This window comes from Callionymus lyra, chromosome 2 (genome assembly GCF_982586985.1).
Source record: "Callionymus lyra chromosome 2, fCalLyr1.hap1.1, whole genome shotgun sequence".
Lineage (NCBI taxonomy): Eukaryota > Metazoa > Chordata > Actinopteri > Syngnathiformes > Callionymidae > Callionymus > Callionymus lyra.
The window spans coordinates 9287118-9310548 of record NC_141819.1 but is presented as its reverse complement, the minus strand read 5'-3'; the positions used below and the strand labels follow the sequence as shown (position 1 = coordinate 9310548).

Sequence of the window (23431 nt, the reverse complement as noted above, 5' to 3'; positions counted from 1 at the left end):
GCTGTCGTCGGCTCAGGCCGCCCCTGGGTGGGCGTCGGCCCCAACGAGGACACAAATCAAAAGCAATACCGTTCTTCATCCTTCGCTTTCCTCTTTTTTCTAACGTGGGAATCAGAGCACACTGAATGGACTCGGACCGCCGAAGCTGAGCGGAGCAGCCGCTGGCAATGTATTCCCTTGTGATGTTACTGTGAACAACTTCAGTGCTAAAGAAAATAAATCTGTTGACTTTGGAGTCTGTGTGAACACTTTGGTTTATCTATGACTAGTTAGATGACCTCTTAACACCGATGACAAATGAAGTGTTTGCCATTTTTTACTTTGAAAAACAGTCCCTTAAATGGAATTTTAACCTTTTTGTTATCCATTCAACATCAACAAGGTAAACCAACAGCTTAAAATCTGAAAAGTGGGCTATTGCAATTGGTTTTCCTGACCTCTAGTGGACATTTTTATACGTTTCTATATAATCCTATAAGGTCAACTAGTGTTGATTTAAGTGTGTGCTAAACATATGTTGTTACTATATTGTATCATCAGTGTGTGTTTGTACAAAACTCTCTTTTCATTGAAATATTGACGTTAAGATCTTAAACCCCGCCCACTGGAGATATTGTTCACTATAACCACACCCACTCTGCTGTGATTGGTCAAGAATCAAAGTTTGTTACTGCGCGTCATCAATCCCAGAGGTCTCCATCTCCAAGGGACACGTTGTATAAACAAAGCTGGGTGTGATTACAGCTGGCTGGAGGAGGAGTGAAGCCATTATTACGTCATAATGGACTCTCGTAACCTCTCGTTCGCCCAGATTTCAGAGTAACTTTATAAAGTAATAAGTTGAAAACATGGTCATGATGAGGAACTTACTGTATCTTGGAGAGGAAGAACATTTACTACAACCTTCCTCCATGTTATTTGTGTAACTGTAAAGAATAAACAAGCCTCAATACTCAAATTAGTTTGTTAGTTTCACCTAGTTTTACTCCAATCAGTTTTTAAAAATTCAGATCAATGCAGTGTTGTACTTACAAAAGTATGCTTTATTAATGAATCATTTTAATGTAAAGACTCACAATAGAAAAATGACAACAAAAACACTTTTACTCAGATGCAGACAGACACATATTTTCAAGTATGAGAAAGCTTACTGATATCTCCTGCACTCTAGTCCTAAAAGTACCAAAATAATAATAAAAGTAAAGAACATTTAAATAAATAAAATAAAAACTGTCAGCAGCATTACTCTAGTTCGTCAAGTCTCATCATATTTATGGTTATAATGTACATTAAATATGGTCACTATTCACTCAAACCTGTTTGAAACCTTGCTAATGTGATCTTTGGCACTTAAAAATTAACTTAGGATCCGTCTTAGACGTAACAACATATCTTAAATAATACATTTAACATTAGTGATGTGTTGATGAAGCTTCGTGAAGCAGTGTCATTATTTCCTAATAATTTAAAATAAAAAAAAAGAATGTAAAGAAAAGACGGCAACAGTTCTACTCTCGGCATGAAGGGTGATGTGAACAAAGTCTGTGGATCAGAACCACCTCCAGCTCCGTCAGGAGGTCTGGGTGGTCCGGTTGTCGGTCCTGCCGAGGCCAGTTTTCCGGGCAGAGCAGCAGCCGGTGAAAGTCCTCCTGGTCCAGCAGCTGATCCAAGTTCTGCAGGAAGAATCCTTCACAGTAGCGACTCAGATCTGTGGCCTGCTGGTGCTGAAAACACAAATCATTTAATTCCTTTAATTTAAAATTAAAACAAATGCTTCTCTTACCCTGGCGTGCTGGTAAATGCTCACAGCGTTGTCTAGAGTCAAGCATTGGGAAAGTGTCAGCTCACATATTCTCTGCAGACTCCTGAGCTGGAAGTATTTAGCAGCAGGAAGGAGCTTTGATGAGAAAAAAAAAGAGAGAACGTGTTAAATCGATAAACAATTGTAAGAAAGTAAAATGTTGTGTTGGTCGCTGGTGTCGGTGGTTACCTTTGTAGCCTCAGTGAGCTTTAGCTTCAGACCCTCGGTGCCCCCACAATACAGCGACTTCATCATAAGCTGCACAGAAACATGTTGTCACGTGATCGTCAACCACATCATCTCCTACTCACCCCCATGTCAAGTAAGGGTTGGGATTATTATATTATTCTTCCTAGAGTTATAGACAAAAATGTTTGTTCATTTTAATGTAGCGACTGGAGCTCAGTTCTTCTTCGTCCAAAAAGACTCTTAAAAACATCCAAATACCTTCATACTGCTCGACTGTAACGTCCATCTTGGATTGAAGCCTCACCATTAAGAATTGTTCAGAACAAACTTGAAGAAGTCGATATATTTTAAGATTGTTTGTAGGAGAAGTTATCAGTTTCTCAGCTGCATTTAAACACATTACCAGATTTAGGCTTATAGCCTAGCAGTAAAACATACGCTTAAAATATAGACTGTAGTGTAACTATGTTAAAAAAAATACCTTTGCAGGACGTCAGTGGTGGAAAATAAAGTTCCTTTATATAAGAAAAAGAGGTTAGACAAAAAAAAAGTGCAGGCAGTCAAAGTTGCATAACTTCGATCATTCATTCTCAAATACTCGCGGGAAAAACGGCATCCAGTCCTACATCCATCCGATTTCTAACACAAATCATTATCGCACATAATGTTTCTCATCAATTTCAATCAACTGAATGATCAATTTCATTCCTTTAACTCTGTTTTTATCTAAAATATCAATAATATTAAATAAGCATGGTTTTAATCAATACTATAAATAAACATAGCCAAAATAAATCAACTAATGTAACCAAATTAAGTTACAACATAGACTTGTTAAAAAAAATATTCAGAACCATTTTAATATTGAGGCTTCAATACAGGACAGACGTTACAGACTTGCATGAAGGTGTTTGGATGTTTTTTCAAGTTTTGGGCACCAGTCGCTACATTAAAATGAACAAACATTCACGTTTGCCTGTAACACTAAAAAGGAACATTACGCTGAAAATAATCCCAAACCTCTGTTGACATAAGGGTGAGTAGAAAATAAGTGAATTTAAAAATGTTAAAATCGTACCTGAAACGTGCTGTAGGTCATGTTGCTGATGAAGACGATGTCATCGGACGCATCGTTGAGCATTTGCCGAAATCTGTGACGAAACAGGAATAATTTTTAGGTGATTTAGACCTAATGAAATGTGTTTAACTCTTAAAAATCATTGATGAGAACGAAATAATTCCATAATTTATCATCTGCTTCTTTGTTCCATTTTTGTCAAGTCAGCACAAAAAATAGTGATGGACTGTTGAAGCTTCATGAAGTAAGTCTTAGAGGTCAGTAGGGGGCGCCCTCAGGTTAAAACAGATAAGAGGTTTCATTGGAATTGTGGTTCAAACCAAAAGAACATTGAAAATAACATTTAGGGCAGGGGTTTAAAGAGGCCAACAGGGGGCGCTATAAAACTGTAATAAAGGGACTACTGGAATTGAATATAATATGAAATAAAAGTTTAAGCGTTTTTTTTTTCTGAACATACATAACACAAAGTGCTTGATCTTCAGATTCTAAAGTTTCGTTGATTGTACCAAACCACTGCACCTAGTGATGTCACATCCTGTGTAGACCTTGCGGTTTGCTAACGTTGCCTAGTTCCTTGTAGCTAACTAGCAAGATAAAATGTACAGGGAAAAGCAAACAAAACAACAAGATCACATGGTCATCTAAATTTTATTAAAATGACGCAGCATACATCAGGTATGGCTTATAAGTCAAAATGACCGGGATTGTGTGAGCTGTTTAGCGACAAAAAAAAAAAATTGAAATGTGAATAAAAGTCTTAAAGTTTCTATAAATAATTTAGCATGATGAAGTTTGACAACCCCAGGACTTGGAGGAACCCTGAAAATAAGGACAATGTTTCATGAAGCTTCACCAACACATCACTAACCAAATGTTTCAATGGTGGCAAATATAAACAAGGCTAAGCTTACCTTTCAGACGCGGACATCAGCAGCACACGGTGAGCATAGAATGGCTCTCCGTCCACCATGAACGTCACATCAGACATTTCCTGGTTGTTCAGAAAATGAACATCTGAAGAGAAAAAATCAGATTAACAAGTCAGCGTTGAGTTCATATCGAGGCGTATCGTTTTGACACGATAAGTTACCAAGTTGCGTGGACAGAGCGACGTCCAACGGAAGCAGCGCGGGAACATCCCAACATCCGTAGCAACGTGCGAACAGAGACGCCAAGCTCTTCGTGACACCGTAGTCCTGTGATGGAGAAGAATGGATGACCTTCACGAAGATTCAAACGGGAACAAGGAGACCTTACCCGGCTCGTCTGGAACATGTTGAACATGAGGGGGACGCCCTCGGAGACGAGCTCCGGGGTGTAATCCTCGGCTCGGATGGAGCTGAACTCGGAGAGAAGCGAGGCTACGACGTCGTCTCTGGCGAGCTGCTGAGCTCTGGAGAGCGACTTGAGCCACGTGTGGAGCTTCCAGGGAACACCTGAAGCAAACAAAGAATATCTCAACAAAGAGGAAGCAAAGTTGGAAAAGACATCCATCTTTAAGGGCGACTAATTGTAAAACCCAACTCTCCTGACTCAATCACACGTTTAAAATATTAAAGTCTACCAAGATGCAGTAAGTTCCTCATCATGACCATGTTTTGAACTTATTTATTTATGAAGTTGCTCTGAAATCTGGGCGAACGAGAGGTTACGAGAGTCCATTATGACATAATAATGGCTTCACTCCTCCTCCAGCCAGCTGTAGTCACGCCCACTTTGTTTATACAACAAGTCTATTGGAGATGGAGACTTCCAGGATTGATGAAGCGCAGTGACAAATCTCCACGTTTGACCGATCACAGCAGAGTGGGTGAGGTTATGGTCAACAAGATTTAATCTCCAGAAAAACAAAATGTTTTCGAAAGGAACCAATTTAAGAGACTCACCCATTTCTCTGAGCTCCATGGTTACTTCCAGGTAACCATGCTCGGCGCTGTGGTAGGCCGCCTGCAGGAGGGCCTTCATCCGGGCCTTACATAGCCGAGGCGCAGACCTCAGCGGTCGCGCGGTGTTTTCCTGCTCCACCCCTTCCGCCAGGATCTCCTCCAAAGACAAGATGTCGTCCTTCCTGTGCTGCAGCAGGAGGCGGCGCAGGACGTTTCTGCAGGAAAAAACACAAGCTTAGTCGTGTCGCAGCTAGTTTTTCCTGCGTTTGATCGTCTCACCTGTGTCCGTGGGCAGCAGCGTAGCTGAAGCAGTTCATGTCCTCGTACAGCGGGGAGCTGAGGGAACTCCCATGATGCACCTTGAGAAGGGGGTCGGCGCCATGACTGAGTAGCAAACTCACCATTTCATAGTGACCTAAAGGGATATTCAACATGGCGGCGTCATGGAGGGGTTAGCTAAGTGACTTGTAGCGTTGAGGCCTCATGAAACAGCTGTATCACGATACAGTGTCTTCATTTTTTTAAGACCACTAGATGGAGCTCTCTGCTTTTGTAACATCTATCTCTTATCTAATAATTCAGTGAAACCTGATATCATTTTCCAACTTCAAACTAGTGGCCTTTCAAAATGTACACATTGTTTCATGATACAGTGTCTTCATTTTTTAAGACCACTAGATGGCGCTCTCTGCTTTTGTAACATCTATCTTTTATCTAATAATTCAGTGAGGCCTGGTATCATTTTCAAACTTCAAACTAGTGGCCTTTCAAAATGTAACCATTGTTTCATGATACAGTGTCTTCATTTTTTAAGACCACTAGATGGCGCTCTCTGCTTTTTAACATGTATCTCTAATCTACTAATTCAGTGAAACCTGGTATCATTTTCAAACTTCAAACTAGTGGCCTTTCAAAATGTACACACTGTTTCATGATACAGTGTCTTCATTTTTTAAGACCACTAGATGGCGCTCTCTGCTTTTTAACATGTATCTCTAATCTACTAATTCAGTGAAACCTGGTATCATTTTCAAACTTCAAACTAGTGGCCTTTCAAAATGACAACACTGCTTCATGATACAGTGTCTTCCCAACCCATCTGTTTCACGAGGCTTCATCAACCCACCACTAGTGACCGGTCATGAATGTCTCACCGGCAGCAGACGCCAGTTGAAGCGGCGTCTCGGCAGAACCTTCGCGCCCGTCCAGCAGAGCCCCGCCTTCCACGTCTGCGCCAGCGTCGAGCAGCAGCTGTCGCGGGACGAACACCGTTAAGAGGATATGAGTCTGACTTGACTTTCATCACTCACCTGTGTGATTGACAGGTGGCTTTGCAGCACAGCAAACGTCAGTGCCGTCCAGCGGCGAGTGCCTGGATGAACGGACGGGTGTTTGGACGAACAGCCTGGTACCTGGTGTGAGATAAGGTCAGAAAAAAGGGCTCTATGGTGAGCCAAGGTGTTTGTACGAAGCTGAAAGGCATGATGCAAAAAGGTAATGGCGCCCCCTACTGTCCACTGAAAAATGACACTACTTCACAAAACGTCAACTGCCCATCAGTAACGATGATACCTAATCAAGAGTGATGTGTCGATGAAGCTTCATGAAGCAGTGTCATTTTTCAGAGCACAGTAGGGGGCGCCCTCAGCTTAAATATGATGTGAGGTTTCAATGGAATAGCTTTTTAAATCAATGGATTATAGAGCAAAGAGTGACTAGTCTAGTGGACTCAGGAGATAATGACAGTGTTTCATTTATATATATATTTTGTCTACAATTTTTTAAACAGAAGTGCAAGATATTGCAATAAACTCCTATTTGTTATCTATTGAGAGAACCAAAAAGTAAATAATAGAATCCTATAAATGTACTGTATATACTAGTGATGTGTCGATGAAGCTTCATGAAACAGTGTCATATTTTTCAGAGGACAGTAGGGGGCGCCCTCAGCTTAAAAATGATGTGAGGTTTCAATAGAATAGCTTTTCAAAGCAAAAGATTATAGAGCAAAGAGTGACATCTAGTGGACTCAGGAGACAATGACACTGTTTCATGAAGCTTCATCGACACATCACTAGTATTTACCCCCCAAACCGTTCATTCGATGGCAAGTTATGACTCTGATTTGCTTTTGTCCAGACCCACCAGTTTAAAAACCACTGCTCCAAGGACACATAACCTTTGAGTTATCTCAGGGTCAAGGTGAACCATTCGCCCCGAAAACAAATGTGTTTGTGGTATCCCTCGTCTTGTCTCTGGGTCAAGGTGAACAACCTCCATGGCTTCCATAAATACATATGTAGTGGTGAAGGTCGTTCACCTTGACTCAGAGACAAGACGAGGGATACCACAAACACATTTGTTTTCGGGTCTCCAGGTCACCTTGACCCTGAGGCAACACATGGGGAAAAAAACAAACATCCAAAACTTTTCTTTAAAAGCACTCAACAGTAGACATATTTCCCTCTTTCTCACCTGTAAGTCCAGGTTTGCTCCGGCTTCAACGATCATCTGGACCAGAGCTTCATCTCCTGCTGCTGCAGCGTACATGAGAGGAGTCATTCCCTGAAGACACACAAGACCATCGTGACTTGTCTATGCGTTGTTTTTTTTTGGCAAACGGTTCCTTTCTCTCAAAGTTTCCGTTGTTTTGTTGTTTATTTATTCACTATAATTGTATTTTCACGATTATAAAACATTGACTTTGATGATCTGAATCTTCCGCTGACCTGGTCGTCCACTGTGTCCACGCCCTGGTCTCCCAGGAGCTGCAAGGCCTGAGGGACCAGGTCCGCCCGGCCGCTGGACAGCATCTTGAAACCCAGAACCAGCTGAAACTTCGCCGCGGCTGCTGCCGCGTTCAGACTCTTGATGGACTGGAAGCAGCTCTCGGATCTACGAGAAGCTCGGATTAACACTTTTTTATCGGACCCACTTTACACGAAGGCGGGTGGTACCTGAGCTGACGGGGTTCACAGTCGAGTCCCGGCAGCAGTAGTCTGGCGGCCTGTCTGACATCGTCGCTGTCGACCAATAAGCTGCAGCGATGCTCTGCCGTTACCACGGCGACTCTGATCCACTCCAAAATCGGTGGTGACGCCGATGATGGCCTGAAATATACAAGATAAATCATTGATAAATATTTATTTATTGTGTGCCCTGCGAAGGACTGACAACCTTTTTTTAATGATACGTTGTTCTTATTTTAACTAGTGATGTGTCGATGAAGCTTCATGAAGCAGCATATTCTTCAGAGGACAGTAGGGGGCGCCCTCGGCTTATAAATGATGTGAGGTTTCAATAGAATAGTTTTTCAAAGCAATATATTATAGAGCAAAGAGTGACATCTAGTGGACTCAGGAGATAATAACACTGTTTCATGAAGCCTCATCGACACATCACTAGTATTTAGTAGGTTTATATTTTAGTTTAAAACGTTTTGATGGTTGATTGAATTAATAGTAGAGAAACAATGACTATACAGAAGTTGGCGCCATCTGGTGGCCTTTAAAAACGACAGACCCTGTTTCATCCGTTTAAATGAAACCTTATCATCACTTCTATTAAGGATTTCAAGACAATTTATTAAAAACATCATAAATAAAAACTTGTTTAGAACATTATGTGAGTTTTCTTTCCTCACCTCTCGAGTCGCAGCATTAGAACGTGACACTCGAGGTTATGATTCTCCGACCGCTCCGGCCCAGAGCTGGACAGGAAGTAGTAGAGACAGCGCAGGGCGTCTGGCGCCCAAGATAAAGAGATCTGATTGGCCGAACGGTTGCTGATGTGGGAGGAGCCACGCCAACGGTGCATGTGGTGCATGGCACGAGAGACAAGGTCGCCTGGAGAGAAATCACAGAAATTGACTTTTTTGATATTAAATAAAAAGCATTCGCTTAAAACTGAAACTGAAGCTTTGGTATTGTTTCTAATCCCAAATCAAATCAGCTGTTTTTGTCTTGAGATAATTTCCGGAAAAAATGTCAATCATATTTTTCTGTTGGTTTGTTTAAAATGAGAAAGTACATGATAGAAAATGAAATAAAATACAATTTAATTCTCTATTCATTCTGCCTCGAGACTAGAACATTCGTCAACTAGAGCCGTGAATATGGCCGAGTCATCAATTACCCCCGTCTTTTTCAAACATACGCACACCGGCAAGAATGAATAATGGCACACATAGAAGTCTGAGGGTGTTGTGGTCATGTCAAGGTGTTGTGTTAGCGTGATGACATGATGGAGTGCGGGGGGGGGGGGGGGGGGGGGCTCTCGGGGTCTCAAGGTGTCTTTGTTTCTGGACACAACCGTCATGGTTGTTATGTAATGACTGGGGCCGCACGTCTTAAGGACGGATCCCTGGAGGTTAAACACACAACACACAGGAGCCAGTGTGGCCTCACACACACACACACACACACACACACACACACACACACACACACACACTCACTGAGCTCAGCGATGCTTCCTACACCAGTGGCCAGCAGGGCCTGCTCCAGCGTCTGCAGCTCCAGATGGACGTACGAGTCGTCCAGACTCGCCGTCTTCGTGGACACGTAGGACACGCGCGATAGTTCCCCTGAAAAAGAAAAACACAGGTCAAGTAATGTTTGGTGATAAATGTTTTAACAACACAAAGAAGGTTGCCAAAAGGTTTCCCCCCCCCGGTCATCAGACGGACGTCCGAGGGGTCCAGAAAATGCCGTTAAAAGTCCAGAAAACAAGCCACTAGTGTCTGATAATGACTGCTGATTACTGACAGAACAAGCTGCGATTCATGACCACACAACGGGAGGCCGACACACACACACACACACGGACACACATTCACCTCTCTGTTGTCTCATATAAACAGAGGCCGTATTAAACCAGCGGCAGAAAAGGACTGTTGTTTTCAGCCGCGTTCAGGGTCGCACTGTTTTTATTTCACACACTCACTCACACACACACACACACACACACACAAGGGGATATTCTGTCTTGCAATTCTGCCTGAAACATTGTGTTTGTAGGTGAGAAACAAACTGAAATAGTCTGGAGTAGATCTTGCAATGAGTAAAGGTACTTTGATAATTGTTATACATGCTATTTAACAACAGTTTTAATTCTCTCTATGTTTGTTGAAACGCATTTCTTGCCAGTTGGTTTACCTTACAAGGGACACTTACCAGGGACACTTTTGCTGTATGATTGCTTCATAGAAGGTAATACAACTGCCTTACACAATATTAGGAGGTTATAATGATGCATTGAACGCAGATTTATATTAACATGAATAGAAGGTGAGACGGTCTGGACAACATGGCTTGAATAAATCGCTTGGAGACCACTGATGTAAAGGGTGGAGCTACTCTATTATGTTAAGGGTTAGCGTTAACATTAGGGTTAGGGCTAGGGTTAGGGTTAGGGTAGGGTTAGGGTTAGGGTTAGGGTTAGGGTTAGGGTTAGAGTTAGGGTTAGGGTTAGGGTTAGGGTTGCCACAAAGTGGCACCATGAAAATTCAATTTCCAATTACATTTTGTACCATTTTTAAAAAATAATAAATAAGAATGGCTTTTTTGCATAGGTGCAAAAAAGATAAGAAGACCCCAATAAAAAAATTAAAATGCAATGGTCCCTTCATTTATGGATTGGAATCAAGGAAATATGCCTTATAGTTATCGTTCATTTTTCACTATTTAAAATGTACAAGATTTTTAAAAAAGATTTCCCGAACCGCCCATTAACATTTCCAATATTCCCACACAGAAAACACACAAAAACGTCATCATATTAACAGCATTACTACTCATGCGGTAGAAGATTGTAACGGTTCGCTGTAATTTTTAGTATTTTTACACAGATTTCGTGAGACTGAGCGACTGATTGGCTGAGTTGAGGAAGTGTTTGTTGGTTTTCCGGTGGATAAAGCGAGAATTGTTGTGGTTGTGAAACAGAGTTAGACGAAAACTGTGTTTAACAAATAAAGTTTCACAAACTACAGATCGTCTCGTATCCTCGTCAGTCAGGAACTCTACATTATATCAAAGCTCCTCTGATCACGCTGCCTCCCCACCCTCTTCTGTAACATCGTTTACGCAGAAAAATATTTCCCTCCTTTTCCGAATACATAGAGTAGGATTTAGAAATATATATATTTTTTTAATATAATTAAATATGCAGTAGTGTATGATTAAAGATCAGTATTCAACCGTGAATCAAAATAGCAAGAATACAGAAGGTCAACCACAAAAAAAGTGGCATAAAACTTCCCACACTCGTTAATAACTCTCACATCATGTTTGTGTCGACTGCAGCTCCACTGGAATTTAACTGCAAAAACAAACCTTCCCGCCAATGTTGCCTTTATCCTCGGGATGAAAGTACAGAGGTCAAAGGTTAGGATGACGATGTGACATTATTGAGAGGTGAGTAAAGGAAGCTGGTTTTACTGAATATCTGGACGGAGAAGAAACGATAGAACATGGGGCTAGATAGATGTTTTGCTTTTTCACTTTTTGTGGTAGAACTTCTGGGACAGTTCTGTCTTTATGGGGGCGCAGTCAAGGGGGAGGGGTCACATGTTTGTGTAGCGAGCGTCGAGGCAAAAGAGCGAGTGGAGGGAATCAGAGCAGCTTTGTGTCGTCTGAGGAGGTCAGAGGTCGGCAACAACCTGGTGTTTGGGGCTACAAATCATCATTTGATTGCAATTCATAAGAGATTTATTCTTCTTTATTTGCTGCAGAAATAGAAAAAAAATCAATTTCCAATGAGAAACAATCAAAGTCCAATAGATATAATAATATAAATGCTTGATGCAGATTTTATTCAAAACTCTTTAACCTTTACTTAGTTTTTATTGATGACTTAAAGTGAGAATGAGATGCAAAAAACAACTGAATTTGTGAGTGGGTTGAAAATTAGATTTTGAATTCTATTTAGGCATCGATTTATTTTGTTTTTCTTCTTATTAAGCCTTAATGTCTCAGTTAAATACTCTATATTGTTAACATTTTTACAAGCAAACACATCTTTTTCCTTAAATTCTTTTCACCGTTTAGACATGTTTAAACATTCAGTATTGTTGTTTTATTTTAAGAAATATTGGAATTTATATTGTAAGATCATTTTATGTATGCATGTGGCAGTTTTTTGTTATTTTCTAATTAGAAAACATCTTAAGATATCTCATAAAATAGGGCTACAATCGAGCAGTACGAAGGTATTTGGATGTTTTTAAGTGACTTTTTGGAGGAAGATGAAGACGAAGACAACTGAGCTCCAGTCGCTACATTAAAATGAACAAACATTTTTGTCTATAACTATAAAAAAGAACAGATTACACTGAAAATAATCCCAACTCTTTGTCGACATGAGGGTGAGTAAATGAGTGAAAGTGAAATTTTCAGGTGAACTATTTCACCATGCATCTGTAAATATACTAAAGCATGAGAGTTTATAGGTGTACACTAGTGGTATACAGATGGTCATACTTGAATACAATTCTAAATCAAAATGTTCCAATTTAGTAAAAGGGGTATGAAATTAGTATTCTTTTAGAACACTAGAAGTAAATATATGGCATATTTACTTTACTTCATCGGTATGTCTGTTTGAACAAAACTCTCTTTTAATTGCAATATTTACATTGTTTGCATCAAGGTTTGTCGACACATCGTCATCGATCCCGTAAGTCTCCACCTCCAAGGGACTCGTTGTATAAACAAAGCGGGGCGTGATGAAAGCTGGCTGGAGGAGGAGTGAAGCCATTATTATGTCATAATGGACTCTCGTAACCTCTCGTTCGCCCAGATTTCAGAGCAACTTTATGAAGTAATAAGTTGAAAACATGGTCATGATGAGGAACTTACTGCATCTTGGAGAGAAAGAACATTTACTATGTGATGAAAGTTGGGTTGTCACATGAGTTTACCTTCAAGAATACTTGAAGTTTCCTAGTTGTTTTTCTTAAGGGTACTTACAAATATAGTCAAAAAGAGTCATCGAACTCACCCTTTGCATTCTTGCCGCAGACCAGGTGCTCGCACCCCTGCAGGACCCCCCAAAGCTCCGGGTCGTTGTTCACGGTCTCCTCCAGCAGCTCCGGGGTCACCGGGACCTCCTCACGCCCGGCGGCCCGCAGCGCCCGGGCCGCGACCTCCTCGACCAGGGTCTCCACGCACGCCGTCAGGCACAGGGCGGCGAGGTCGTGGACGCGCACGGACACGCGGGTGTCCACCATCCACCTGAAGAAGCGTCCCACGCACAGGGTGAGACCGCAGCGGGCGGACTTGCTCCGCTGCTGGGCCACGTCTCCGGAGCTCATGCAGTGCAGGGACTCGGCTCTGACCGCGGAGGAGGCGCATCTCTCGGCCAGGGTCCAGCCGAGCACCAGCCTCACGGAGCTCTGCACCTCCAGCCTGGTGCATCTCTGGTGCAGCTCGCTCAGCCGCTGCGCTTCTCTGGAGATCCGGACCAGGACCCTCCGGAGCAGGACCGAGAGTCTCCGGACCGCGTCCGCCGTGAACGAGTCGGACCCCCTGCGCAGGACCGACCGCAGCTCATCCTCGGTCCAGGGGTAGTCCTCGAGCTCGGGCAGGCTCGGGTACCTGGACGTCTCGGGTTCGTCCAGAGAGTTGACGGTGTCCCAGCTGCCGGCCTCCTGCCACCAGGACCCCCGCTGAGCGCTGTGCGGGGACCCGCTGGAGGACGGACTCGGGTCTGAGGTCACGTAGCCCTGATCCAGACTCATGTCGTCCAGAGTTTTTATCAGGAGAACAGTCGACATGGTTTCAGGTCCGGACTTGAAGTGAGCCAGAGGATAAGAACTTCTCGTCCTCGCTGGAAGTTCTGGACCTCAAACTGAGCCGCATCTGAGGATGGATGTGCTTAATGTAGAGAGGACCAATCAGAAGCTGGTGCTCAACAGCGCCACCTCCTAAAAAAACCTTCCTTAACTTAAATAAACACTACTTTATATGCACATTTCTTATTATTATAAGCCTCACAATTATATAGGAATTAAATAAATTAAATTAAATTAGTGTCAAAAACCTTGAACTCTGTACTTTTGTACTGTGTGCACCTGTACTACTGTCTATTTTTGTTGATATATTTATACTTATTATTTCGTTTATTTTATTTTCAATATTTGAATTTTATTATTATTCTCTAATTATTATTATTTTATTTTTTGTATTACTGTTTTTCTTTTATTATTATTTTTAACACTGTGACACTGTTTTGTCTTAATATAATGTATATTCATGTTTAATCTTTTATTTGTGAACTGCTAAAACAACTAAAATTTCATAGACATGTCTCTAGTTCAACACTGCAGAAAACTGACCAGAAACTGTTTCAACTGAGAAAAATCTCTAAACTTAAGAAAATGTCGTCACAACACGATCTGGAGCTTATAATCCATGTGTTTGTGTCGTTTAGACTATTGTAACAGTTTATTTTGGTGTCTATACAAGAAGGATCTGTCTCGCCTGGAGTTGATACAAAACTCTGCAGACAGAATTTTCTAGTAGAAGAACTTACATTTCCCAGATCCTTAAAACTCTTCACTGGCTGCCAGTGTCTTTCAGGATCAACTTTAAAATTCTGGTTCTTACGTTCAGATCTATTCATGGTCAGACCTTCCATCAGTGATCTGATCCAGACTTACACCCCAGCTCGGGCTCTGAGGTCTGTGGATCAGAATCTACTGATGGTTCCTGAACACGCTTCAGGACCAGAGGAGAGAATTCCTTCCAGACTGTTGCTCCTAAGCTTTGGAACCATCTCTGTGTTTGATGATCTACTGACTCCTTCAAGAAACATCTGTGTTTGATGATCTACTGACTCCTTCAAGAAACATCTGTGTTTGATGATCTACTGACTCCTTCAAGAAACATCTGTGTTTGATGATCTACTGACTCCTTCAAGAAACATCTCAAGACATTTTTATTTGTGCTCTTTTTCCTAATTTTCTGCGTTTGGCTCTATGTTGTTTTGACGTTTGAAAGTGTTTAAATGTGTATGTATTTTCAACCATGTATTGCTGTTTAAGCGCTTTGTGAACCTAGTATCTGAAAGGTACTTTACAATTTAAACAAACTTGTTAAAAAATAACTCAAAGGATAGATTTGCAATGACATTAAAATGTGTATCTTAAAGAAAAAGACAGGAGCAGAAAGCGACAACAAAATAGTGCTAATTAAGACAAATAAATTCTGTTTTTGTATTTTTTTTAATTTAGGATGGTTGGTTGCAAAAGTGAACATACAATCAATTAAAAGCCGATGACGACTAGATCCGTCCTCGAGGTGGACGCGTGTAGAAAGAGGCAACAGTGCTTTTTTACATGAAAATGAAAAGGCGTGAAAATCTGATCTAAATCATGTTATAGCACCTACAGTTCTAGCTCCTTATTTAAACACGAACAAATATGTTCTCATAGAAAACTATGACTAGGAAAGGACCGACTCTAAAAACACAGCAAAGTTCTGGCACGTATACTAAAAAAAACGCAGTAAATAAACAACTCAAGCCAAAGGTTTTTAAATCGTGAGCCAGCTCACAGTCACGCGATCATGTCCGATCAAATAAGGCATCAAGACGTTTGTACAGAAAAATACCTCTGCTGACAAAAGCTCCTCAAAAGCAGACTAACGGTCTAGTACAAAACTACAAACATTCGGTCGTAAAGGGCGACGTGGCAGACTTTCTATTGGCTGGAGACACTAAAAACAAAGATGTATAATATTGTACAAGATTGATAAACAGATGATATGGATGGACAGATCATTCAATTATTAAGAAATTTGTCAACAGGTTCCAATAGAGGTAGAAGTTTGAGTATAATTGAAAATAATTAATAAATGCTTTCTTATAGAAGCACAAAGCTTTTGGACCAATTAAAAAACAAAATAAATTAAGCATTTAAAATGTAAAAATCTTTCTGCAACACTGACAACAAACTATTGCTTGTGAATCTTATTTTCTTCGAAATTACAATTGAATTTCATATTAACAGCAGGAAATTAAAAAGTTACTTTTAAACAGCAATTAATTCGAAACTCAACTCTCCTGACGTGTATTAAATGTTGAAGTTTTCGTCTCCAAGTTGCAGTAAATCGCTCATCATGACCATGTTTTCAACTTATTACTTTATAAATAAGTTCTGGGCGAACGAGAGGTTACGAGAGTCCATTATGATGTAATAATGGCTTCACTCCTCCTTCAGCCAGCTGTAATAACTCCCCGCTTTGTTTGTACAACGAGTCCCTTGGAAGTGGAGACTTCCAGGAAATGATGATGTGCGGTGACAAACCTTGATGATTGACCAATCACAGCAGAGTTTGGTGGTTATGGTCAACAAGATTTTAGCTCTAAGATACTCGTATGTATATTGGCAGTTTTTTTTGCTATAAGTACAAAAAACATCTTAAGATATCTAATCGATGGATGCAAAAGTTCAAGTCCACCATCTAAGGTCCAGTCCGGGCGAGGCCCAGGTGTTGAATGTCAGCAGTGAGACTCGAACCCTCGGCTGCAGTAGAACTTTGTGTCAGACTCAAGGAGTGTACGGATGCAACCATGGCAACAGGAGCTGATAAGGTACGTGGGATCTTGTCGCTGGCGTTGCCGTCCTCCATCGGCTGGTAGGGAGGTGGTCCCGCCAGGGGTGAGCCGGGAGGGGTCAGGTGGGCTCGCGTGTGGATGATGACGGGGTCCGGGGATGGCAGCGGGGCGTAGTCATCCGCACCGGGGAGGTCTTTGGGGTCCTTGTAGGGACTCTGGTCCGGCGAGTCCAGCTGGTGAGAGATGATGTGAAGACTCAAGTCTGGTTTGGATTTTCTTCTGGACGCCTGGACTGGACTGAGCGGGGATGAGAGTTCCTGACCCAGAGGCCGGAGTGGAAGCTCTTCAGGTTTTCCTGGAGGAACAAGAAACAAGTTACCAATAATTATATCGACTTGTATAATAAAAAAAAGATTTTCTAAATAGTCCACAGGCCTAAGTTAGTATAATTATAAATGTGTAATCCAGTTCACAAATTAATTTGACAGATGGTTTTACTCTCATCATGGTGGATTATCGTGATAATGATGCTAATGTTTAAGACAAGATCAGTAACTGAGATTATGTTGGTCAAAAATTAGACACAGACTTTCAAAATGGGTAAAAATGTTGAATTAAAGCTTTTTAACTTTTAAGTTATATATAAGGGCTGAATGATTAATCGCATTTGCGATTTAATAGTGATGAAAAAAAATGCGATTATTATATAGCAAAGGTTGTTTACGGTTCATTTACTGTGCAAAAATGTGCAGTAAGAAAAGGCAGAATGAGTGAACAGTGTTTGCACTTTCCTTTACTTTTTGACTAATAAATATAAATGTTTACATCATGATTTTAAGCACTTTTTGCAGTGAAAAAGTGTTATTAAATTAACTAAATAAACCTACATTTATTTCTTTTTATGTTTAATTTGACTTTATCTTAAAAATGGTTTAATAACTTTATCTTAACAATCACAAAGAAATACATTTTACTGTAAAGTGAAGCATTTATTGTATTAAGTAAGTAAGTAAGTAAGTAAGTAATTCTTATTTGTATCGCGCTTTTCTAGACCAGGGTCACAAAGCGCTTAAACAATCAAAATATTCAATAAAGTATATATTTTAAAGATCAAGATAAAATTGAGAACACAACAGTAGTTCCAGAAAATCAAGGAAAAGCCTGAACAAATTAGAAAAAATATGCATAAAAAAGAGGACATTGAAAATACAATCAAATATTTAATCGCAATCGCAATATTTAGGAAAATAATCGCAATTAGATCATTTTCAATAGTCGTTCAGTTCTATTATATTTATCCTTCAAGAAAAACAAGACAATATGGATACTTCTTGGTAAATATTACATTTTTTCGCCATCTTAAATTTAAAATCCACCCATAATTCGAATTTCATTCATTTTCTACTCACCCTCATGTCGACCTAGTTTTGGGATTATTTTCAGAGTAATCTGTTATAGACAAAATTGTTTGTTCATTTTAATGTAGCGACTGGAGCACAGTTTCAGTCTACATTATACACTAGTTTCCTTGTGTTTCCGGTCAGTGTAGCATGTTAGCTTTTAAGCTTCTGCTAAAAACAAACTTAAAAATAGACTTGTTTAATTTTTGACTAAACAATTCTTCATGTCGAGGCTTCAACACAAGAGGGACGTTACAGTCGAGCAGTATGGAGGTATTTGGATGTTTTTAAGTGTCTTTTCGGATGAAGACGAAGACAACTGAGCTCCAGTTGCTACATTAAAATGAACAAACATTTATGTCTATAACTCTAAAAAGAACAGATTACTTTGAAAATAATCCCAACCCTTGGTCGACATGAGGGCGAGTAGAAAACAAGTGAAATCAAAAATTTGGGTGAACTATCACTTCAAGGACTTTGGCTCTACTGTCTTACGACCATAACCAAGTCAAAGTGGGCGCGGCCTGACCTGTAGGCGGCAGGTCCAGCTTCATTTTGCGGAGTTGTGCCATGGCCACCTGAAGGTGCTGGATGGTGACATCATCGCCGCAGAAGAACGTCTGAGGGATTTTCTCCTGGAGGAAGTCCCGCAGTTGCTCCAGACTCATCTGTAGGAGGCGCTCTGATACATGGAGATGTGTAGTGAAGACACTGTATCATGATGCAGTGCGTTCTAAAAGGTCCACTAGATGGCACTCTTACTGTCAAAATTATGCCAGGTTTCATTGAAATAGTAGATTAGAGAAAAAAAGATTATGAAGCAGAGTGTGACATCTAGTGGTTCTTCAAAATGAAGATAAAGTTTCATGACACAGTGTCTTCACTACTCAACTGTTTCATGAGGCTTCATGAACCCGTCACTACTGTTGTTATTGCTGCTATAGTGTACCCATAATGAGACTGGAGAAGCTGATATAGCTGACACTGAACTTGTTCACAATATGAAAGTAGCATGAATTAAAAGGTGGGTCTTACTCTGGTGCATTTTGAGGATGGTGTAGGACATTGCAGTCAGTAGTTTCTCTCCCTCCAGAAGGAAAACGTCCCACAGACGTAGTGTGAGTGTGAAGGGCGTCTACAGAGACAAAATACATATATAAGTAAAAGTATTGATAAGAGACATCGAACTGTATCATGCAAGTCATACGGGTGTATGGATGGAATTATTGCAAGTTGGATTATGGGTAATTAATAGTAATGTGTCGATGAAGCTTGATGTGTGGAGGACAGTATGTAGACTAGCTTTTCAAGCAATACATTATAGAGCAAAGAGTGACATCTAGTGGAAATAACATCACGGTTTCATGAATTTCATCGACACATCACTAGTATTTACTGCGCGTTTAATGTAATAAAAGTGTTTTTAAAACACGATCATGAAGGAAAGTTGTCCAAACTGTTCTGAGTTGGTGCCTAAATTAATCTGCTTTATTTTATTTTAATAATTTACGTAATTTTTGTTGTTCTAATAAATGCTTATATTTGATTGTTTATTCAATTTGCTTTTATTTTCAAATACTTTTTATTTTTGAAGTGGGAAAGACTATACAGTAAGTTTGTTTTTTTTCGATTTGATATAAAAAGGTAAATATTTAGTGAGTTATGGGGTAAACAAAGTTAAAATTCAACTGTATTTTATTCTTTTTTTCATTCAAAATGCTGGTAGTGGTTACACTTTATTTACATAAATATCAACCTTGTAACTCATTATGAAGTCATTTTTGCTTTTTATCAAAAACATGACCATAGTTTTCTCAAAGTAGAGCAACAATATTAATATTCTAACACTGGTATCAGATCAGTATCGATGTGTCGATGAAGCTTCATGAAGCAGTGTCATTATTTCCTGAGTCCACTAGATGTCACTCTTTGCTCTATAATCTATTGCTTTGAAAAGCTATTCTATAGAAAACTCACATCATTTTTAAGCTGAGGGCGCCCCCTACTGTCCTCTGAAAAATATGACACTGCTTCATGAAGTTTCATCGACACATCACTACAGTATCAGTAGATATTCATAACCAAGGTATTGTTATCAGGACCATAAATGTTGCATTTGAGTAACTTGACATATTCAGCAAAGGTACAAGAATCTCACCCTGTCGATGAAACACTGCATGAACCATTTAGTGCAGTAGATCCCTGCAGACATCTGCTCCTTGTCCTGCAGCAACACACCATCAGTTCCAATCACACACACACCAACAACACCAGACGCCTCTTCCCCGACTCACCAGATGTTTCTTCAGCTTCGGCAGCAGTTTGGCAATGACCTGATCGTGATGTGCCTGGAACCTTTGCAACTTGGGGAAGCCAGGAACGAAAAACCCTGTAAAAAAAACCAGAACCAGACGAAGGGTGAGCGTCCAGAGATTGGGTCGACGGACGGAGAGACGCCTCACCGTGCATTCCGTGTCTCCGATTGGTCAGGAGCTGTGTCAGGGCCCAGAATGCATCTTCCTCGTTCATGAACATGAGCAACAGAGCGGCGATCTGACTCATGCCCTGACAGTAACTGACCTCCTGGAACATGAACGGTGCTTTCATCATAGCAATAATGATCGTTGTCTATACACAAAAGTAGCGTTTTTTGATGTTTAATCAAATATAGTTAGTTTAAAAAACGAGCTTTCCAAGCTAATAGCAATAAAGAAAAACATATTTTCAAATAAATAATAATAAATCAATCTTAACAAGAGCCTGTGTTAAAAAGAAATATCTCTATTTCAGGATTCCAAACTCATGTATCTATAAAGTATTGTTGGTAATATGAGGGATTTAAAATAAGTAAAATGCTAGTGTGTAACTTGAGCCACTCACGGTGTTGTAGACTGAATATGCCGACAGGACGTGGAACAGAGACTGCTGCCTGAAAGGATAGTCACTCATTAGATGACAGTTATAAGACTTTCCTAAATCCAACAGACAACCGACTTGACTCCGAAGCGATCCATGAACATGATGTGATTCCGAAAAGTTCGGTTGATGTCCAAGTCGATCTGCTTTATCTCCGGGGAAAACAGTTTTGCTTGCTGCTTCATTTTCTAAGAGAAGAGAGAAAAAGAAAAAATTGAATAAGGTCTGGGGGCAGCAAGTGATTTTATCTGATGGTTTTTTTGGCTCGAAATCAAAGTGGAATTATGTTGATATTGTGACCTTTAAGGATTGTTTAGGATAACCTTAGGAACAGAGTTTATTGATGAGTTAGCATTAGGAATAGGAATAAGAATAAGAATAGGAATAGGGTAAGGGCTAGGGATAGGAATAGGAATAGGAATAGGAATAGGAATAAGAATAAGAATAAGAATAAGAATAAGAATAAGAATAAGAATAAGAATAAGAATAAGAATAAGAATAAGAATAAGAATAAGAATAAGAATAAGAATAAGAATAAGAATAGGAATGGGAATAGGAATAGGGTTAGGGTAAGGAATAGGAATATGAATAGGGTTAGGGAATAGGGTAAGGGTAAGGGTAAGGGTAAGGGTAAGGGTAAGGGATAGGGATAGGGATAGGGATAGGGATAGGGATAGGGATAGGGATAGGAATAGGAATAGAAATAGAAATAGTAATAGGAATAGGAATAGGGATAGGGATAGGGATAGGGAAAGGGATAGGGATAGGGATAGGGATAGGGATAGGGTTAGGAATAGGAATAGGAATAGGAATAGGAATAGGAATAGGGATAGGGATAGGGATAGGGATAGGGATAGGGTAAGGGTAAGGGTAAGGGTAAGGGTAAGGGTAAGGGTAAGGGTAAGGGTAAGGGTAAGGGATAGGGGGTTAGGGTTAGGGATAGGAATACGGATAGGTTAAGGGTTAGTGTAAGGGTTAGGGTTAGGGTTTACAGCGAAGAGTAAAACGGATGTTGGAGGAAAAATAATTATGTGAGCGTTTGTTGAAGCAGGACAAAACACAGAATTAATAAAGATAGATTGAGTCTCCAAAAACATCACTTTCAGACTCATACTTCCTATTAAAGACTCTTTGTTGAATATACATTTTGATCTGCCCGTGATCTAAACTTCTAAAAGATTTTGAATGATTGAGTTTGACACCTGTGCTGTTAAAATTGCAGTTCTTAATGTTCTTAATAGCTCTGGTTATACTTTGTCTGTGTTGATCCGTCTGTCTTTCTGTCATCAAAATAACCAGTAAGTATTAATGATTCAAAGTATTCATTTATGAAATACAGTATGTTGTATTGCTTTGTTCTGATGTAGCAAAAGTAAAAAAAACATTAAATTCACACTGTTTTAGGGATCCTAGATAACGTCAATCTGGTTTTAAAAATGCAAGAATACTACAAAGCTTACAGTACGAAGCTAGCGTAGCTTAGCTTAGTTGACTGGTAAGAACTCTGGTTAACATTTTTTGGTATAAACATCACCAATTTATTTTATTAATCCGTCTATTTTCTGTGTTTTTATGGTGAATACAACTTTGCAGTATTTCTAGTTTCAGTTCACAGGTATAACAAATTATTAAATATATTTTAAAAGTAACCATATATATTAAAATAGTGTATGTAGTTATTTTTTCTCGGTCAAAAGTCATTAAGACAAAATTAGCATCTTTAGCTATCGTTTGCTAAATGGGCTATAGAATCAAAATGTTTTCAAAGTATTTTGGTACATGTTGTTTATTCAGAATTCAATAAAGTGTGTTTCACTTGTATGTACTGGTACAAATCCAGCAAAGCTGCAATATTTGAGAATATTTAATAAAAAATAAAAACTGGTAAATACATGTGGTTTCTCCAGAGATTTATTTATACATTTCAGTTAAAATGAGAAATGTTTTTGACTAGTAATCCAAAAAAAAAATATATATATATATCCACCTCATATTTGCCCTCGTTCTCCCTCTTAATGGCGTCCACGTCCAGCATCAGACACCAGGCCGGACCTCGGACTTGCAGGGGGACGCCTTTGTAAACCCTCTTTACCATCTGATCCACAAGACAAAAAAGACAGACCCCAGATCTGTTTCAATGGTTTGTGTTGCGAATTTAAAGCATCACACACTTGACTACAAAAGCAAACATACATTAAATATAAATCATTAATCTACACGACTGTCGACTGGAGGGAGATCCTACCCTGTCACTCTTCTTGTATTTGTCCCACTTCTTCATCATCTTCAGCCACTTCTCTGCTCGCTCGGTCTCCAAGTGTTTGAGCTGAAATCAACACAGACGCTGAGAAATATAGACCAGAAAATGTACACAGAACAATACGGAGGACAGATTTGTGCATACAATTCAAAATAAAGAGGGTTACACAGGTTGTCACAAGAACCAACACTTCTGTACGAACATCTAAAAATACAACTATATCAGCTTTTTTTTTGGTAACGTAAGAACCGACCATCACATTTAGAAATACTTAAGGTTCCAGGCTGATGAATGTGGAGCAGCTATTGAGTTTCTCTGAAGTTTGGAAACTAAAAGGAGGAA

The 23431-nt window shown here is 39.9% G+C and overlaps 2 protein-coding genes across 2 annotated transcripts in view; both read right to left on the bottom strand.

Annotated features, from left to right (window-relative positions):
• Nucleotides 1–1456: 1456 nt before the first annotated feature.
• Nucleotides 1457–13730, bottom strand: LOC148085266 (ankyrin repeat and BTB/POZ domain-containing protein 2-like). The gene is made up of 17 exons (XM_087783416.1): nucleotides 12956–13730; nucleotides 9414–9542; nucleotides 8601–8802; nucleotides 7915–8067; nucleotides 7687–7852; nucleotides 7433–7522; nucleotides 6268–6369; nucleotides 6112–6208; nucleotides 5237–5372; nucleotides 4958–5172; nucleotides 4329–4507; nucleotides 4162–4267; nucleotides 3983–4085; nucleotides 3069–3141; nucleotides 1991–2059; nucleotides 1784–1897; nucleotides 1457–1724 (listed from the first exon to the last, which is right to left on the bottom strand). The coding sequence occupies exons 1-17, from the start codon at nucleotides 13728–13730 to the stop codon at nucleotides 1509–1511; spliced, it is 2925 nt and encodes a 974-aa protein (XP_087639542.1). The 3' UTR covers nucleotides 1457–1508.
• Nucleotides 13731–15206: 1476 nt separating this feature from the next.
• Nucleotides 15207–23431, bottom strand: part of LOC148085265 (USP6 N-terminal-like protein) — a 15312-nt gene continuing 7087 nt past the window's right edge. The window contains exons 5-14 of the mRNA XM_087783420.1: nucleotides 23075–23155; nucleotides 22817–22924; nucleotides 20908–21017; nucleotides 20794–20842; nucleotides 20376–20496; nucleotides 20208–20302; nucleotides 20072–20137; nucleotides 18949–19048; nucleotides 18443–18595; nucleotides 15207–16868 (exon numbers count right to left, since the gene is read on the bottom strand). Coding sequence (XP_087639546.1) covers nucleotides 16420–16868; nucleotides 18443–18595; nucleotides 18949–19048; nucleotides 20072–20137; nucleotides 20208–20302; nucleotides 20376–20496; nucleotides 20794–20842; nucleotides 20908–21017; nucleotides 22817–22924; nucleotides 23075–23155 — 1332 coding nt within the window. The 3' untranslated portion in view covers nucleotides 15207–16419. The remainder of the gene's footprint in view (nucleotides 16869–18442; nucleotides 18596–18948; nucleotides 19049–20071; nucleotides 20138–20207; nucleotides 20303–20375; nucleotides 20497–20793; nucleotides 20843–20907; nucleotides 21018–22816; nucleotides 22925–23074; nucleotides 23156–23431) is intronic.